Consider the following 20,745-nt stretch of genomic DNA (forward strand, 5'->3'; position numbering starts at 1 on the left):
ACGGAGCCACTCCGTCATGAGCCACGGTTGGGCTGTGCTCATGACGGAGTGGTTCCGTCATGACTCCGCCCACAGTGCTAATCGCCCGCACAGGCGGGGAATTAGCGCCGCGTGGGCGGCGCGGACGCCAACGGCCGCAGCATGACGGAACCACTCCGTCATGAGCACACGGCAACCGTGGCTCATGACGGCGTGGTTCCGTCATGAGCACGGAACGAGTTAAACCCCTTAGGACAGAGTATACATTTCAGTCCAGGATAAAGACTTTCTCACACTTTGGAAAATGGTCATGAAGGGCCTTTAAACAGAGGACTTAACAAATGTATTATTCAGTACTGAGAAGATAAACCTTGAAATTCGCAAGATGCAGTTTTGCCTCACCTTAACAAATGGCAATTCCTAAGATAGATTAGAGCTGTGCAGAAGGGTCAGCAGGCACTGTTCATTTGGTTCATATGTACTTCTAGGTGTTGCATCCAGCTCAATTGATTCCTACATTGGGAGAGGTAGCAATGCTCATTGTGGGTATAAATATTATCCTAAACTCAAGTAGCAGCAGATCAATGATTGCTGTCTAAAAGGGAAGAACAACACATATTTTCTCCCAATGTTTTTGTTAGATGTTTCTGGAAAACTGCTTTTGGAATGGACTGGTATGATCCTCTTAGAAAGAGTCATATTAGAAAATGGAATCCACAGTAAGCCTGCATTGTTTTTAGAGGAATTAGTAAGTATTTAAAACCTTGCCAAAAAACGGTATATGCTGGTAAAGAGTACCACCGTTACACAGGATTGCTAAAGCTTTCCCAGGATCATGTTTCTGTGAACTGGTACTTGATCTTACCTAAATATACTGCCCTATGGGGCGTACTTAGGTTTGCCTGTGCTTGTACAATTGAAGAAAATTGACATTACTCTCTATGGGGAAATAACCATGTTTAAAGTGAAAAAGAATATTAAGCAGAGAGGCACCCTTGCACCCTTGCACCACTCACCCTTAACCTATTTCTACCTGGCAAGGTTAGCTGCATTGATGACCTGTAGTTTTTACCATGTGCTCAAAAACTAGATGATACAGATCCTGTTAAAATGTGGTGATGTTGGAGAAGTTGAACATTTCAGTAGATAAATTCTTCATACTTAAGTTATTACATTTTCCTGTAATAGAAACTCGGGTCCGAAGGAGATTCTTACGTTTTACCACCTGCATGAAGCTTATGTTCTATGTAAATATATTGAGGGACAGGTGAAATTAGAAGGTCACCCCTAATAATACGTGGTGCTGATATTTTAGAAAATGTCATCCCAAATAAATTGAATAATCTAAAGGAAGTCCCTATGGTCTATGAAGGTGTTCCCAAACCTACTCCTGCGTAAGGGCTGAGACTGGTGACTGGATTCTGAATTTGGAGACAGGTGACTGGATTGTTCCAGTAATATACAAAGTTTGAATGATCAGAGTTGTGTAACAAATATCTGGGAAGAAATGGAAACCGCTTACAAGTAGTCAGGCTGATCAACAAGATCATTACAAATGCCCAGATAACCCTCAGGAATGCCCTCTATGTTATCACTCAAATTCAGATGCACTATATCTATTCATAGGCAAGGAACTATGAATCATTGACAGGATTGGGGAGATGCCTGGTCTAAAAACTCGTCATACTTATGTCAGTATAAAAGTTCCTCTTGAGAATGAAGTTTACACAAGGAATTTAAAGTCTCCTTCACAGGTCTCTTTGGTTCATGCAACCACCCTCCTGCTTCAATATAGATCCTAGAGGCTGATTGGTTTGAAGTGCAGGAGTTCAAATTAAGGTAAGGGCTACAAATGTACTATTAAGTACTAATCACTGGGGCCATAATTGTGCACTTGTCCATTATTTTAAACTTGCAATAAACAAAAAAATCCAAAGTTACATTTTCTGTGGTCCATACTATAGCTCTATTTATAAAGGATTCCATGAGTACGCAAGGAAACTTGTGAGAGTTATAGATTCCCATTGCACTCCAATGCGTACATTTTACGAGTACGATTCCCATGCAGTTAAGTTAAGTTCTACTTAGGTGCAATTTCTGACCCCTAGGAGTTAAGTCCATTATCACAACTCTTGGTATACAAAAACACATACTTTACTGAAGGGAATGATGATTTTTAATTGACACCCAAAAATGTGAAAACAAAAATAGATAGGCATATTTATCTATGATTTCTTTTTATTGTTATTGGCAGAAACGGAAATCTTTACATTTCTGCTGTTAGTAGTATTGTAGCAGCAGGTATGAATAACCTTCAAATGGTTAATTTCGTAAAGTTTGAATGAGAGTAAAATGAACAATTGAAAGTTTGACAAATTAGTAAAATATTCTTTCTTTGCAGAAATAAATGACAGAAAAAATAGAATTTAAAATTCACAAATAACCAGTCGTCTCTCCCCACACGACTTGTCATTCCATTTGCCACTGCTGTACATCTCCACACAGTCCTCAATCCCGTTTTCATCATTTGGTTCTCTTGGACTCCAGTTGGAGTAGCTGATTGCCTCTCCGCTAGGGTATCTGAAACTGCCTTCGGTGCGGAGGTCATTTATCCCTAGAAAAGCTATTTTCTCCGTCTGGGCAAGTATTTCCTTGATAGCATCATTCTCTGCAGCATTCCTGGGTGAGGCGAGGGAACCTCCTGCATTTGTACACATCACTTTTGCTGCTTCATAGTTGAGTTCGCGATGATTGGTCACAAATAACTTTTCTCCTACACTCCTTCCATTGTTTAACAGGATGGCTGAAAGAAAGAAGAGATATAGGCATTAATTATTGCGAGAAAGAGAATGGGGGACATATAAGGTTTGGTAGGTAGGATACCAAACCTTTTGGGCATCAGAGCAGGGCCGGCTCTAGGGTGGTGGCACTGGTGCCACTGCACTGGGCATTAACTTCGGGTGGGGGCGCTGTGTTTGCATGTGTTTTATGGTTCTAAAAACACCTGCTGCTTCGGGATGGCCTCCAGCAAGTTTCGTTCAACAATAAAAATTTCGAAATAACTCCGGTGATTAATGTTCTTTCTGGAGAGAGATTGCAGTTTTGTCTAGTAGAAGTTTTGACTCCTCATAAGGTGGCACAGAGGGTTAAAATAACTGTTGCAAAGAATATGTACTATGCACATCACAAAGTGCATATAATGTAAATGGGTCACTGGGTACTGCTTGTGTCAGAGAGATCATTTAGTTACTTGAAGCGTCTAAGTTAGAATTCTAACTTAGGACAGTGAGCAATTAACTGTCATAAAAGAGCTGCATGCAAACAGCAAGGCATAGTTTAGAGGGATCACTGACATAATATCGTCAGTCATAATATCGAGGTAGTAGAATATCGTGTCCAAAATATCGATGGACAAAATATCAACTTCCTATCTCCATAAAGGTAAGTACCAAAATATCGAAACCAAAATATCGTTCTTAAAAATATAGTTGATTAAAATATATATTTTCTTAAATGTCTTAACAATAATATAAAAATAATAACATTATAAATATAATTAAATAAAACCTAGTTAGAATTATCTATTTAAAAAAATTTTTTAATAAATAATAAACGTAAAGGAAAAGAATATTAAACATGCATATTTTTTTCCAATATATATATCAACGTAATAAAATTAATAATTAATTATTAAATGCAATTATAAAATGTTAAAACCATAATTTTAAATAATAATTACATATATATCTAAATAACCCTGTAATATAAATATAAAAAATAATTTTATAGATAATATATTAAATTATTAAAATTATTATTATTTTTTTAAATACTTTTTCACACTACATTAATTATAACATTAAGGAAAACATTGCATAGCGTAGGGGATAAAATTAATATTCCGACTCCAACAAGTGTAACAGTAGGGAAAGAGTTGGATAGTGGGTGGGTAAAAATTACTATTTCCACTCCAGAGAGTGCATCAGTAGGGAAAGTGTTGGATAGCAAGTGGGAATAATTTACTATTCCCACACCACCAAGTGTAACAGTAAGGAAAGTGTTGGATAGCGGGAGTGTAAAAATTACTATTCCCACTCCAGTGAGTGCAACAGTAGGGAAAGTGATGGAAAGCGGGTGGGTAAAAATTACAATTCCCACTTCAGCAAGTGCAACAGTAGGGAAAGTGTTGGATAGCGTATGGGAATAATTTACTATTCCCACACCACCAAGTGTAACAGTAGGGAAAGTGCTCGATGGCAGGAGGGTAAAAATTACTATTCCCACTCCAGTGAGTGCAACAGTAGGGAAAGTGTTGGATAGTGGGAGGGTAAAAATTACTATTCCCACTCCAACAAGTGTAACAGTAGGGAAAGTGTTGGATAACGGGTGGGTAAAAATTACTATTCCCACTCCAATGAGTGTAATAGTAGGGAAACTTTTGGATAGCGGATATGTAAAAATTACTACTCCCACTCCACCGAGTGCAACAGTAGGGAAAGTGTTGGCTAGCGGGTGGGTAAAAATTACTATTCCCACTCCAGTGAGTGCAAGAGTAGGGAAAGTGTTGGATAGCGGGTGGGAATAATTTACTATTCCCACTCCACCAAGTGTAACAGTAAGGAAAGTGTTGGATAGCGGGAGTGTAAAAATTACTATTCCCACTCCAGTGAGTGCAACAGTATGGAAAGTGATGGAAAGCGGGTGGGTAAAAATTACTATTCCCACTTCAGCAAGTGCAACAGTAGGGAAAGTGTTGGATAGCGTGTGGGAATAATTTTCTATTCCCACACCACCAAGTGTAACAGTAGGGAAAGTGCTCGATGTCAGGAGGGTAAAAATTACTATTCCCACTCCAGTGAGTGCAACAGTAGGGAAAGTGTTGGATAGTGGGAGGGTAAAAATTACTATTCCCACTCCAACAAGTGTAACAGTAGGGAAAGTGTTGGATAACGGGTGGGTAAAAATTACTATTCCCACTCCAATGAGTGTAATAGTAGGGAAACTTTTGGATAGCGGATATGTAAAAATTACTACTCCCACTCCACCGAGTGCAACAGTAGGGAAAGTGTTGGCTAGCGGGTGGGTAAAAATTACTATTCCCACTCCTGTGAGTGCAAGAGTAGGGAAAGTGTTGGATAGCGGGTGGGAATAATTTACTATTCCCACTCCACCAAGTGTAACAGTAGGGAAAGTGTTGGATAGCATAGGGGATTCATTTAGTATTCCCACTCCTGCAATATAATTAACATTAATTCATCCATAGGAACAACCTTTCGGTAAGACGCGCAAACACCCCGGTGCTCTCATCATGTGAATACCTCTGCCTACACTTTACGAGCAATAACAAGCCACTTTGCTCACTACACTCTATCTACCATCCTCCGGGCAACAACCTCACCTTCATCGAGCACATGATGGACATCATAGCGACAAATGTAGGACAACAAAATACACAGATCTTCCTGGGTGACTTCAACCTCCACTGGAACGATCCTGACGATCCAGAGGTCAATAGCTTCAAACTTTTCCTATCCGACCTCAACTTGTCCCAAATATGTGACAGCCCCACCCACGGAAAAGGCTCAATCCTTGATCTAGTAATTTCCAAAGCAGACTCTACCCAGCTAGAATCGATTCTCCCATGCGACTGGTCTGACCACTACATTATCACTTTCCATATCAAGGAAGTAGTTAAACTACTCTCTGACCAACCGACGAGAATGAAAATCTGGAAGAGGAACCTAGAAAACATTAATCCGGCCGACCTTGCATCTGCTAGTCGCATCCTCACGCCAGCTCCGGATGGATCAAACGATGTACAGGATCTGGCCAATCACTAGTTTAACTCTATGAACAGGGTTCTTGACACCTTAGCCCCATTACAATTAAAAAGAGTCATCAAAAAGAATTCAAACCCCTGGTATGATGGTAGACTAAATGAAGACAGAAGAGCACTGAGAGCGATTGAAAGACAATGGAGAACAGCCCCATCCACTGCCCACCTCAAACTACTAAGATGTATCAGAAATGCCTACTACAGAAGGATTCAACGCTCAAAAGCTGATTTCATAGGTGTACAACTAGACCAAGCCAAGAATCGCCCCAAAAAATTGTTCGAAATAATCAATACTCAGTCTAAGGGTGGCCCCCACTCCCCCCAAGCCGATCCAGATTCATTCCCCAACTGTGAGGATCTTGCCTCCTTTTTCACAACAAAGACTGACAAATTAAAGACAGACCTACTTAATGATCTATTATCCATTACCGATACACACACAATCCCCTCACAGTCCTCACCAAGTACCCCGCTTAACTGTCCCATAATACACAACCTCAAGAACAATGCCTCCTGGACTACCTTCAACCTCTACACCGAAAAAACTATCCTAAACACGCTCACCACTCTGAATCCTTCCAATCATTTCACAGACCCCCTTCCAGCATCCCACTCAAAAACCTTCATGCCACTGCTAGTGCCCCTATGGGCTAGAATCATAAATTCCTCTCTCTTGCAAGGAACCATTCCTCACATCCTCAAAGCCGGTCAGGTAACCCCCATCCTTAAGAAAGTTTCAGCGGACCCATCAGACCTAAACAACTATCGCCCAATATCCAATATCTCAACCTTGGCCAAACTACTCGACAAATGTGTCTACATGCAGCTTAGTAAGCACATAGACCACTTCAACCTGCTCGACCAATTCCAATCAGGCTTTCGATCAGGGCATAGTACCGAATCAGCTATGACCCACATAATTGATGACACGTTACAAATACTGGACCAAAACAAAGCATGCTTGCTAATCCTACTTGACCTCTCTTCAGCGTTCGACACTGTCAAACATGACAATCTACTGAACCTCCTGAAGCTTAGAATGGGGATATCCGGAACAGTGTTAAACTGGTTCACTTCCTTCCTCCAAAACAGAACACAAAGATTCAAGATCAACCAATCTTTATCCAACCCTACCCCAGTCACCTTGGGAGTTCCCCAGGGCTCTTCCCTCTCCCCGACACTCTTCAATCAGTTTATGGAACCACTCACAGAGCTTCTCAGCCTCGAAAATATCCAATATCACATGTACGCAAATGACACACAACTCTACATTAAGATCCAATCTCTTGACGACATTAAGTCCCTGAACTCATCGCTCCAAAAGACACAGACATGGCTAGCTAAGAATCATCTAAAGCTAAACACACTAAAAACAGAATTCCTCCTAATCGCTCCCCCCAACCAAACAACGACCATCCGTGAGTGGATGAAGCACCTAACTGCACTCGACGGTCAACCTTTCATCATTGACTCCGCTAAATCTCTAGGAATAACCCTGGATAATTAGCTAAACATGCAGAAGCACATCAGCGCTGCAACAAAAGGAGCAAACTTTCAGATCAACACACTGAGAAAATTGAAACCCTTCATTCCCGCAATGGACTTCAAACAGGCAGTTCAATCCCTAGTAATTCCCAGAGTTGACTATGGGAGCGTCGCTCTCTGTGGTCTCCCCAAGGCAACGACCGCCCCTCTCAGAGCATCAATCAATACAGCCGCCAGACTCGTTACAGGCACTAAAAGAAACTGCCACATCTCCCCTGACCTACATGTCCTAAACTGGCTACCTTTTGAGGCCAGGATCCAGTTAAAAATCGCCTGTATGACTCATAAGGCACTACACCACAAAACCCCTAGGTACCTAGCCGAAAAACTGGTATTATCAGGTGGTAACAGATCTACCAGGAGTTCTAACAAGCTTTTACTGAAACCGCAACGTTTCTCCAAGAAAAAAACGTACAATCGTACCTTCTCAGGAATGGCCCCCAGGATATGGAATGCCCTACCCCCAGAAACGAGACTCAATCCATCAATGGCTTTTTAAAAAAAAGTGAAATCGATTCTCATGTCCAAATTCACTTGAACTATAGCTATTTGCATTTCTCAGTATTATGTACCTTGTATACACATAACACTGTATTTATATGTACACATTTTTTCCTATGTCTAATATGTGAAGCGCTCTGATACCCACAACGGTCTTGTTCGCGCTATACAAAACCATCTAAATAAATAAATAAATAAATAAAATTAACAATTATGAATTTTAAAAAATTAATTTATCTCCCACCATATTCCCCTATAAACGTCACCATTAATTGTAAAATATTAATCAATTAACATAATTCATTATCAATTAATTACTTAAGTAATAACAATTAAAGATACAATTAATAACCATCAAATATAAATTATTTCACACAATTAACACTATAAAATAACCTAAAAAAAATATTATATATAAATACATTTAAAAAAAAATAATAATTAAGGGGCTCATTAAGATGTCATGACATTCGCCACCACCGAGCCGGCGGTGGCGACCGTCACGACATCGTAACGAGTGAAACCCCCACCATATTACTATGGCGGGGGTTTTACGGAGGACGCAAAGTGCGTCTGCTGTTTTTCCGCAGGTCGGCAATCGTTACAATTGCTGCCCGGCCGGAATTGGCCCCTAATATGGTGGTGGTGCCTAGCTGGCACCGCCATCCATATTAGGATGCATTGAGGTCAAGACCATTCCATGGCGGCGATGCCGCCATGGAAAGGCCGGCGGGAATTGGTACCCCCCTATATTGCCACGTTGTGCATGGCAAAGTACAGCATGCCATTTTGGCACTGCGGCGGGTGCTGCTTACAGCAGCACCCTCCACAATGTTAAATATACAGAATGCGACCACCAGGGTGGCGGTGGCATCCTAATCAGTGGTGCGGGACTGCTGCACCGCTGGCGGTCTGTCCCAGCACCGCTAGGGTGGTGGGCGGATTGAAGTCTGCCCGCGATTCTAATCGGGCCCTAAATTACTTCCCACCCTACTCTCCTATCAACCCTCAACACACTCCTAAAAAAAGTACACAATTAACATATCAACAAATTAATTATTAATATCAAATTAATAACTAATTAATAACTTTAACACAATTAACAGATTTGCCAATAAATTATTAATTATTATCAATACATGTATAATTATTTAATAATTAATTAATTAACACCTTTAACAATATCAATTATTAAATACAAAAATATTAATTACCTAATGTTTTAATTAAAATAATTGAAACCAAATTACTTTCCACCCTATTCTCCTATAAACCCACAACCCACTACAGAATAAAATCACGCAAAAATTAATTAACATATAATAATTAATTTAAAAAAATCCTAATTAACATATGATAATTAAATTGCTTCCCACCCTATTCCCCTATAAACCCACAACCCGCTACAGAGCTAAAATACGCAAAAATATTTGAACATAAAATACATTACAAAAATAATATATACTTTTAATACATATACTAACATTTAAAACCCTAAAAAAAATGATAGTTTCAACAACGATATTATGACGGTCAATATTACTGACTTCGATATTATGACCAACGATACTTCTTACCTGAATATCGATATGCTGTACCACTATATTTTTGACAGTCAATATTCTGTCCACTCGATAGTTTAAACTCGCTATTTAGACTGTTTACTAGTTTAGAGCATTATGATTTGTTCCCCAGTCTTTCATTATCCTAGTGTTGCAAAAAGGGTTTATTTGAGTAGAACTCAATTCTTATTATTGAAGAGAACCCCCAGCCCTAGTGTTATGTTTTCAATTTTGAGTTTGTGCTTCTCCAGGCCAAACACTCAAACTATACTGCCTACCAGTATAGATAACATGTGACTCCCACATCCTGTAGTCCTCTGTCTTATGTAACATTTCCTATACACTGATTTATGCATGTATGTTTGAATGTCTTTGTGTTGTGTGTCTGTATTCTGTAAAGTGCTCTTACACCCTACACTGGTGTGAGTGGAGCTATAAAACGAATTAAATGCATCTGAAAGAGAGTGGTTATGGACATTTGAGGGGCATTGTTAAAGGGTGGTAGTGAGGAAATCCATGGTGGGGGTGGTCATTGGGGGGTGCCAACAAACATTGTTTCACCGGGCGCCAGCAGGGCCAAAGCTGGCCCCGCATCAGAGCCACCTCTGCTGCTCCAGCTGCAGCCCACCCTTCAGATCTAGTTTTTCTGCTGGTGCGGCCCAAGCACTCGCTGCGAAATTGCTCAATTCCAGCTGGCTTGCCATGTAATGGGAACATGACAGATTGATCTGAATATTGTTTTTTTTTTTTTAAGATAAACCCACAAAGAGGTGCAGCCATGAAATACGGAGTCATCATCAAGTCACAATACAATAAGTAACACATGTGGTCAAATTATCAATGGCAATGCATATTAATGGAACAGGAATGCTGTAACAATAAGTGATATTAGAACATTGGAATGTGGAGCACTCCATTGTAGACAATGGAGTGCTCCATGCTTCTACGGGCCGGTAAAGGCCCGCAGAGCAACATTCCAATGTTTTACAAAAGCCTCTCGAAGCTCGAGGGGATTTAAATCCCCTCGAGCTTCGAGAAGCCTTTGTTTCATTTATTAGAACATTCTGCCCTCTAGTGGCAGAATGTTCTAATAGCCTTATAGCCCTTCGTAGCAGGGCTATACCGCTATTAAAGTCCCGCTGCTTTTGTTAAAGTCCCTCGCCTTCGGCTCGGGCCTTTAACGCTGCAGCGGGCCTTTAATAGCCGGTATAGCCCGCTACGGCGGGCTATAAGGCTATATTATAGTACTCCTAAACTCATAACTTTAATGAGAATATATTTATTTCCCAATTAGAGCTGAGGTTGCAATCCATGCATATATAGGTATATTCATAGTTAGCAACAGAACCACAGCCAAAAACAGAGGTATGGCTCTTGCTCAAACAGGCAAAACCACTACAATTTGAAACCTATCATTGGCAATGAGCACATCGCATGCCCTAACTTGCACCATAACTCATATTTTTCTCTTGATAGCTCTCTTTTGTTTCTGCTTTATTGGCAATATACAGTTTTAATTATGGTTGATGCACATTATCTTGTGTATTGTGTCTGTTGCTAAGCCTAACTGGCGAATTTCAGGAGTTTTGCGCATATGATTCTGAGATATATTTAGTTTTTAATTGTGGTTTTTTCAGTGAATTCCATGTTTCCTTTGTAACTTACTTCAATGCACAGCATGGGATGGCCACAAGTCCTGGCATCTGGCCATGTCTATGTGCGACCTGCAATAGATTCTCAAACCCCACTACACATAGGAGCTTGATCCTTGGCCAGACCATGTTTTTTTTATTGTTTTATCTAATTTGTGGATCCTTGTGTGGTACCACAAACCTAGGACCTGTGAATTGAGGGCAAGCTTCACTAACCTATGCCTCTCCTTCCAGGGGCAGTTACAAGTTCATGACCATGAGCGCCCAATGCTGATAGATCGGTTGGTAAAGCTCGCCCTGGGTTTGTGGTATTTGGCATGAAGCTTGCCCTGTCTGTGAATCCTCTTCAGGAATTACTGTTCTCTGACCCTAGTATTGGCACCCAGGGACCTTGGTACCTGTCTCATTACCAAAGAATCTGGCCTACATTTTGGGTGTTCGGGTAAAATGAATCTCTTTTTATTTCTTATTTAATTTAAAGCATGTGGGGAGCATTCGGGGGTCTTCGGTTTATTGCCTGGATGTGAGAGGAGGTGAAGGTGGCTAATCTATTTTTGTGGCTAGAACCTACGCCCAATCTGTGATGGTTCCCCAACTCAGAGGGGCCGATTCCGATGTCGGACGGACTCAGGTCCGTCCGACATCGGTCAGGACCCGTAACCAACCGACCTGCTGTCGTCGGTTACGGCCCTGCGAGTACGATGCGACCGAACCCTGTTCTGTCGCACTCGTATACTTCACAATGCAAGCTTGCATTCTAGCGGAATGCATGCTTGCATTGTGAAAAGCAGGGGTGAAGTTCATCCCTGCACCCTGTGGCCGGCACCCCAAGGTGCCTGCCACCGGGTGCAGGGATCCACAGAGGGGCACCATAGGTGCCCCCAGGCAGCCATTCGGCAGCCTCGCACCCATGTGGGCAACTGGGGGCCCCAAAGACAGTTTCCGACTGCCTTTTCGGACCGGAAAGACCGGCACGAAAAGGCAGTGAAAAACTGCCATCGTACTCTCTCGGTCGTAAAGAGGCAGCCGGGGGAGTACTGAGGGATTTCCGGACGGCGGACGGGCTCTCTGAGCCTGTCGTCCGCCATCCGGAATTCCGAGTCGGATTCCTTTCCGACCGAGCCCATCAGAATGGCTCAGTCAGAAAGGAATCCGGCCGAGACGTTCCGATTCGGTCGGAAGGGCTCCAACCATCGTTCGGAGCCCTTCCGTCCTAAATCGGAATCGGCCCCATAGTGTGCAAGACCTTCAGGCAGGAACAGCATGGGTTACTTGAAGACAAGCCTTGAACCTCGTCTGCAGTGGCTGCCCAACCCATGCTGTATACAATGGACCCCTACCTCCTACCTTTAAAGCTAAGCCAGGCACTTATTTTAGTGTGTTCGGCATTGTTTCTGTTTTTTGTTAATTACAATGCCTACAACTCCCGAGTCACAAATAACTCACAAGTCAGGAGCAAAATGGCAGTTGAACCTAGCACCTAAAAGAAGCTTTCAAAGCCACTTTAGCATGTGAGTTGTGCACCAAAAACGGCACTTTATTAATGGTAGCTTTTGATTTTCCAGGTATGTGGGTCCTCCTCATCGATGCCCTGTGGTTGGCTACATTTGGGGTTTGCCGCAGATAGCTGTGTCCATTTTGTTTTTGCTCAGTGATAAAGTCGTGAGCCATAGTTGACTTGTGAGTTTCAACATTTTCAGCCCTAATCCAGCTAATCACATTGTCTTAAGTTAAAATTAGAAAATTTGATTGACTGGATTGATTAACGAGTTTAAATGGCAGAGATATATAAAAGTGCCAACCGTTTAAAGTCTGTTCTATTTGTTTTAAAAAAAACAAATTAATATCTCAAAACCAACCTAATGGATTTTCACCAAGCAAAAAAAGCACACTTTCTGTGAAAAGTTAATCTTTTAAGTTAAATTTGGTGTAAACGCTTTTAACCATTTCGGCCTATGGGAGCAAAAATGGAAATCACACCTGTGTCCTGAAAATGAATTAAAAGAAATATATAAGAGGACAGGGTGAGCTCACCCTGACCCCAGGGCATCTGACTACCCATAAAATGGACATGTTATAGCAGCTTTTATAAGACTCTGGACATGGTACCATTTGAAATGCATTGTAGGGAAAGCCTGTTTTTGACAGTTAGGGGGAGAGGGAAGGGGCAGTGGCAGGAGCAACAAGATGTCCACAAATGGCAGATGGAAGGGGCAGTGATAGCACAACAAACCATTGATATATGGAGAAAGGTGACCGGGGCATGCACAAGGACAATGGGTGGTAGGGGGCACAGCCACAAGGGCAGCAAACAGAATATGTAGGGCAAGCAGGAGGGACAGTGGCAGTACAACAGAGCATGGAGGGCAGGAGGGAGTGGGCAGGAACTGCATATGAAGGAAATTGGGAAGGGGCTGGAGCAGCAAGTTGATCATGGAGGGCAGATGGGGTGGCAGTGGAAGCACAATGGAGGCACAGGGGAAAGCCCACTGACAACAGAAGGGATGAGGGAGGAATCAGGGGCAGTAAATTGACAATGCAGAGCAGTGGGATGGACAGTGCCAGAGTAACAGACCACTTATGGCTGGCTGGAGGGTTAGAGGCAGCACATTGGACCATGATGAGCAATAGAGGGGCGTTGGGACATGCAAAAGGACCATAGAGTGGGTAGAAAGGAGAATGTAGGGACTGGTCTGAGAGAACAGAGGGCAGGGGGAAGAGGGCAGGAGCAGGGGCCGCAAGCTGAGCATCTATAGTAGGCAGGAGGAGCAACAAATCACGTAGGCCAGACAGGAGTGTCAATGGCAGCAACAGACCATGGAGGGCAGGAGGGAGGAGCTGCACAAAGGACCATGGAGGGCAGAAGAGAGGGGATATAGGTATGAACTCAGATGATGGATATAGAGGGCAGGAACAGTGACAGCAACTGACCATTCTGGGTAGGTGGGAAGGCAATGGCAGCACAATGGCCCACAAAGGGCAGGCAGGAGGGAAATTGGCAGATCACCGGGCCATGGAGGGTAGGAGGGAGGCAAGGACATGGACTCGGACAGGGGAAAGGGCATGGACAGGGACAATATGCTAACCAAGAAGGGTAAGCAGGAGGGGCAGTGACAGCACATCAGACAATGCACCAGGGATGGGGCAAGGGCATGAATTCCTTCCACCGAAGGCAGGCAGATGGAAGCAAGTTAAGCACAAAGGGCAAGCGGGAGGTACACAGCAGCACAACAGACCTCGCAGGCAGGAGAGGCAGTGGATACTCAATAGACCATGAAGGGCATGGAATTGTACAACTAGGGCAAGTGGAGGGGACAAGGGCTAGTCAAGGATGGGAAGCATGAGGGGCACTAACAGCACATCAGACCATGCAGGAGGCATAGAGCAGGGGCATGGACTCAAGCAACAGAGGTCACGGACGCTGTGGGTAGGGGCAGAAGGCTAAGCACAAAGGGCAAACAGGAGGGGCAGTATCAAAAGACCACTCAGGGCAGGAGTGTGGGAGGGAGAAGCATACAGATTTGGAAAAAGAAGGGTAGATAAAAGACGGCAGCATGCTGACTACTGAGAATGGGCAGCACAAAAGACCATGGATAGCATGAAGGGGCAGGGGCATGTATAAAGAAAACAAAGGGATGGAGGAGGGGTGCAGGATCAGAGGCAGCCAGCTGACCACATAGGGAATGCTAGCATGTGCAGGGCCAGTAGCTGTGTATAGAGGCCTAGAGGGCTGGAGGAATGGGGCAGGGGCATGCAAATGGTGGACAGAAAGCAGGCAAAAGAGGGGAAGGGGCGGCAATTTGACCATGGTGAACAGGCCAGCATGGACAGGGTCAGTAAAATAGACCAAGGAAGGAAGGAGGGACAGGGGTAGGCACATGGAGAACATAGGGCAGGCTGTGGGGGTCACGGGCAGCAGTATAGTAATAAGATCTTAGCTTACATTATTAAACCCTAGAAATTTGGTTCAAAAAGAGAATGGTTAATGTAATGTATAGTTAGGTGTTGAAATGAGTTAAAAACGAGTGCTTGATAACCCAAAAAAAACTATGAACTTTGCCAGTTATAGTTCAGTTAGATGACTATACCTTGCACCCCGCCATGCACTGCCTGTGAACTCACGTTACATCACTCATGACAAGTTAAATGACATCACTGATGACTTCTCAAAGGACATCATTGATGATGCCACTGATGACATCCACCAAGCTATTGCTCATCAAATTACTCTATAATGCACTTGATCATTTTAGAGAAATAAATAAGTGGCAAAGGGTAAATGCTGTGTTTCAAAGCCCTTCTAAGTGAAGCTGATTCAAGGTTGAGTTTGACTATTTAAGTCTTCAACCCATAAAGCAACTGTACTTCAGCATTTAATGATATTTTCCAAGTAGAAGTGTAACTTAAAAAAAATATTTTAAATCAGGACACTAACATGTCGAAACTTTGTGATATTTGTAACAGTAGTGGGCTGGGATCTATAAGTAGCCCTGGAAAATGTGCTCATGCCAGTCCCATATTGTACAGAGTGAAAAACGTGAGTCTGAGTTTGTCCAGGAGCATTTGGTAGTGCAAATTATATACCTCTCTAGAAGCTAATTATTGATGTTCCAACATGGCTTTAGTCCACAATCGGTAGTAGATGATCCCTCCATCCAGCCCAACTAAAAGTAGCCCTCTAGGCTTCAGTTCTCTAGCGGGGTTTCACTTTAACCAATAAAGCCAATCTAATGATAATCTGTAAAAATTCGCCCTACGGCATGGAAATCTCTATATGCATGCTGAAGTGTAACTGATTTACAATTTGAATATAACCAGTTTTATTTCGATTTGAAACAACTTCTCTGATTTTGATGTGCAAAGTTCGCCGGGGTTTGTGATGAAATTAAACTGTATACATCACAAAGCTTGTAATCCAGCAAGGGGTTTGCGCGTGCGTAATTTCATACCTGCAAAAACCAAAAGGCAAATTAATTTTTGTGAATTTGCGATAAGAGGTATGTACAAACTGATCACAAAAATCATTATAAAATTGTTCACCTACCTTTTGCTTTCACTATTTTATTTTGCAAACAGACTAATAACTCGATTCACCAGCTAAAGAATTGCAGGAAAACTGCAGAATGGCCTGTCTAATTAATATTAATTCAGCACGTTACACTTTGCTGACTTTGCTGCCGAATGGGAACCCAGGTGGAGCAGGGCGCGAGCTGGTCTCCGCCTGGGCTGTTTCGCGCAATTAGGGCGGCCGTGCGAAGGGCAGGTGTAGGTAATTAGGCAGGGAAAGGGATTCAGGAGGCGTAGTCAGAAGCAGGCTAGCGGGAGGACGTTTGCGGCGCAGGTGCCCGGAGTGTGTCGCAGCTGTTTTTTCCCATTGTCCCACCCTCCCTCCCTTAGTTGTATATATATATATATATATATTATCTACTGGCGGTCGCCAGTAGATAGTTATAGTTAGGACCGTGTTTCCATAGGAAATCTGAAAATTCTATTTTGAATAACTTTGGCGCCGGTTGACGAATCCTCGCGAAATTTTCAAAACTAATGGGGTGCTCCGCTCAGCTCCTACCCTGAAAGTCTCGGGGCGATTCGTCAAGTGGGGGCCGAGAAAAAAGGGGGGTCCCAAAACGCGTTTTCCCCATGCATTTTCCCATAGGACCTTTAGTCGAAGGTACAGCCCGAACGGCTCAACAGAATTACTTGAAATTTGGCAGAGAGGTAGTCCTCAGGTCAGGGAAGTGCCTTTTGCAGGTCTGGTGTCAATCTGTTCAGTAGTTCCTGAGAAGATAGCATTTAAAAGCATATAAATATCTATAAGCGCGTACCGTGCGCGCACCATGCGCGCACCGTGCGAGCACCCTAACGTGTGCGAGCGTAATTCTGATTGGTGGTTACATGTTAGTCAACGTTCGAATCGGTCGAAATCAGGAAGTGTCGGCCGCCATTTTGTTTGTTTTCAGTGCGAGAGTGAAAAAGGAAGGTGACGAACGTGAAAAGGGGGCAGGGTAGAGAGTTCCTGACCCCCTAGCCTTTGTCAGGGGGTCCCTGAAGGATACATACATAACTTAGCATTTAAAAAAACGTACAAATTCACTGAAAAAACCATAGGTTTCATACACGTTATAGTTAGGAATTAGCATTTAAAAAACCTTGCAAATTCACTTAAAAAACAATAGGTTTCACACATGTTATAGTTAGGTGGATATTTCACTCGTAAAAAACCAATGAAATTCCCCCGTTATAGTTAGTTCAGATAACTATAACTCGCGCGACTGCCACTCTATCACAAGGATGATGTCATCAGTGATGTCATGAGTGATATCACTGACCATGTCATGAGTGATGTAATATGTGACGTCATCAGCAGTGCATTGCGGGCGCGCGAGTTATAGTTATCTGAACTAACTATAACGGGGGAATTTCATTGGTTTTTTACGAGTGAAATATCCACCTAACTATAACATGAGTGAAACCTATGGTTTTTAAGTGAATATATATATATATATATATATATATATATATATATATATATATATATATATATATATATATATATATATATATATATATATATATATATATATATATCCTGCTCCTGCTTGCACCAAAAGATTAAGAATCACTCGAACACGAACATTAAGCCCTTTATTAGTGGTACGGAAGACACCAGCCTGCTCCCTTTCACAGCCATCTCCCACTTCTGCCGACGCGTTTCGAAATTATCTTTCTTCTTCAAAGGCTTGTGGGAAAGGAAAACAAGCTTAGTCCAGTCTCTCCCGGTTAAATACACAAAGATAGCGCGCCCTCTATGGACCGCTCTGCATGAGTCAACGCTGAGTGTTCTGGGAGATGTGGTCCTGAACAATTGCTTGTGAATATTCTGTTGGTGCGTGCGAGGCCCGTAGATGAGCCCCGGCAGGTGGGCGCTTCCTAGATCCAAATGTTCGTGCCCCACATAGAGAGGCCGTTGGATATCAACCTCAGTGGCTCCCACTTTAGACGGGATGGTGCATTCTCTACGGCATGGCCGCCGCAAAAATATCCTGCTCCTGCTTGCACCAAAAGATTAAGAATCACTCGAACACGAACATTAAGCCCTTTATTAGTGGTACGGAAGACACCAGCCTGCTCCCTTTCACAGCCATCTCCCACTTCTGCCGACGCGTTTCGAAATTATCTTTCTTCTTCAAAGGCTTGTGGGAAAGGAAAACAAGCTTAGTCCAGTCTCTCCCGGTTAAATACACAAAGATAGCGCGCCCTCTATGGACCGCTCTGCATGAGTCAACGCTGAGTGTTCTGGGAGATGTGGTCCTGAACAATTGCTTGTGAATATTCTGTTGGTGCGTGCGAGGCCCGTAGATGAGCCCCGGCAGGTGGGCGCTTCCTAGATCCAAATGTTCGTGCCCCACATAGAGAGGCCGTTGGATATCAACCTCAGTGGCTCCCACTTTAGACGGGATGGTGCATTCTCTACGGCATGGCCGCCGCAAAAATATCCTGCTCCTGCTTGCACCAAAAGATTAAGAATCACTCGAACACGAACATTAAGCCCTTTATTAGTGGTACAGAAGACACCAGCCTGCTCCCTTTCACAGCCATCTCCCACTTCTGCCGACGCGTTTCGAAATTATCTTTCTTCTTCAAAGGCTTGTGGGAAAGGAAAACAAGCTTAGTCCAGTCTCTCCCGGTTAAATACACAAAGATAGCGCGCCCTCTATGGACCGCTCTGCATGAGTCAACGCTGAGTGTTCTGGGAGATGTGGTCCTGAACAATTGCTTGTGGATATTCTGTTGGTGCGTGCGAGGCCCGTAGATGAGCCCCGGCAGGTGGGCGCTTCCTAGATCCAAATGTTCGTGCCCCACATAGAGAGGCCGTTGGATATCAACCTCAGTGGCTCCCACTTTAGACGGGATGGTGCATTCTCTACGGCATGGCCGCCGCAAAAATATCCTGCTCCTGCTTGCACCAAAAGATTAAGAATCACTCGAACACGAACATTAAGCCCTTTATTAGTGGTACGGAAGACACCAGCCTGCTCCCTTTCACAGCCATCTCCCACTTCTGCCGACGCGTTTCGAAATTATCTTTCTTCTTCAAAGGCTTGTGGGAAAGGAAAACAAGCTTAGTCCAGTCTCTCCCGGTTAAATACACAAAGATAGCGCGCCCTCTATGGACCGCTCTGCATGAGTCAACGCTGAGTGTTCTGGGAGATGTGGTCCTGAACAATTGCTTGTGAATATTCTGTTGGTGCGTGCGAGGCCCGTAGATGAGCCCCGGCAGGTGGGCGCTTCCTAGATCCAAATGTTCGTGCCCCACATAGAGAGGCCGTTGGATATCAACCTCAGTGGCTCCCACTTTAGACGGGATGGTGCATTCTCTACGGCATGGCCGCCGCAAAAATATCCTGCTCCTGCTTGCACCAAAAGATTAAGAATCACTCGAACACGAACATTAAGCCCTTTATTAGTGGTACGGAAGACACCAGCCTGCTCCCTTTCACAGCCATCTCCCACTTCTGCCGACGCGTTTCGAAATTATCTTTCTTCTTCAAAGGCTTGTGGGAAAGGAAAACAAGCTTAGTCCAGTCTCTCCCGGTTAAATACACAAAGATAGCGCGCCCTCTATGGACTGCTCTGCATGAGTCAACGCTGAGTGTTCTGGGAGAAGTGGTCCTGAACAATTGCTTGTGAATATTCTGTTGGTGCGTGCGAGGCCCGTAGATGAGCCCCGGCAGGTGGGCGCTTCCTAGATCCAAATGTTCGTGCCCCACATAGAGAGGCCGTTGGATATCAACCTCAGTGGCTCCCACTTTAGACGGGATGGTGCATTCTCTACGGCATGGCCGCCGCAAAAATATCCTGCTCCTGCTTGCACCAAAAGATTAAGAATCACTCGAACACGAACATTAAGCCCTTTATTAGTGGTACGGAAGACACCAGCCTGCTCCCTTTCACAGCCATCTCCCACTTCTGCCGACGCGTTTCGAAATTATCTTTCTTCTTCAAAGGCTTGTGGGAAAGGAAAACAAGCTTAGTCCAGTCTCTCCCGGTTAAATACACAAAGATAGCGTGCCCTCTATGGACCGCTCTGCATGAGTCAACGCTGAGTGTTCTGGGAGATGTGGTCCTGAACAATTGCTTGTGAATATTCTGTTGGTGCGTGCGAGGCCCGTAGATGAGCCCCGGCAGGTGGGCGCTTCCTAGATCCAAATGTTCGTGCCCCACATAGAGAGGCCGTTGGATATCAACCTCAGTGGCTCCCACTTTAGACGGGATGGTGCATTCTCTACGGCATATAGATATATATATATATATGTAGAAACAATCTCTCTCTGCTCTTTACTTCAGCAGAAATGAAGGTACGGACCTCTCTTCCTCCGAGAAAAATGACAGGGTCCCACAACAGCAAGAAGTGGGTGAAGCAGGTAGTTTATTTTTCCCAAAATAAATGTCAATAAATCACAGGACCAGTGTCCTCCATGACGCGTTTCGCTCCACGCAGGGAGCTTGATCACATGATGCATCGCATTATGACGACAAAATAAATAGAGGGACAACACCAAAATGCAGTGAAAATGGAAGACAGACTAATAATATCAACAGATTAAGTCTCAAAACGTCCGAAAAAAACCTAATCATAATGGTCTGGAAAGGTATGCCAAACTGATGC

The 20,745-nt window shown here is 43.5% G+C and overlaps 1 protein-coding gene across 1 annotated transcript in view; it reads right to left on the reverse strand.

Annotated features, from left to right (window-relative positions):
• Positions 1 to 2,199: 2,199 nt before the first annotated feature.
• The window catches only part of LOC146867373 (pulmonary surfactant-associated protein D-like), a 71,601-nt gene continuing 53,055 nt past the window's right edge, over positions 2,200 to 20,745 (reverse strand). Inside the window, exon 5 of the mRNA XM_085604672.1 lies at positions 2,200 to 2,782. Coding sequence (XP_085460798.1) covers positions 2,406 to 2,782 — 377 coding nt within the window. The 3' untranslated portion in view covers positions 2,200 to 2,405. The remainder of the gene's footprint in view (positions 2,783 to 20,745) is intronic.

Source organism: Triturus cristatus, chromosome 1_2, assembly GCF_964204655.1.
Source record: "Triturus cristatus chromosome 1_2, aTriCri1.1, whole genome shotgun sequence".
Classification (NCBI taxonomy): domain Eukaryota; kingdom Metazoa; phylum Chordata; class Amphibia; order Caudata; family Salamandridae; genus Triturus; species Triturus cristatus.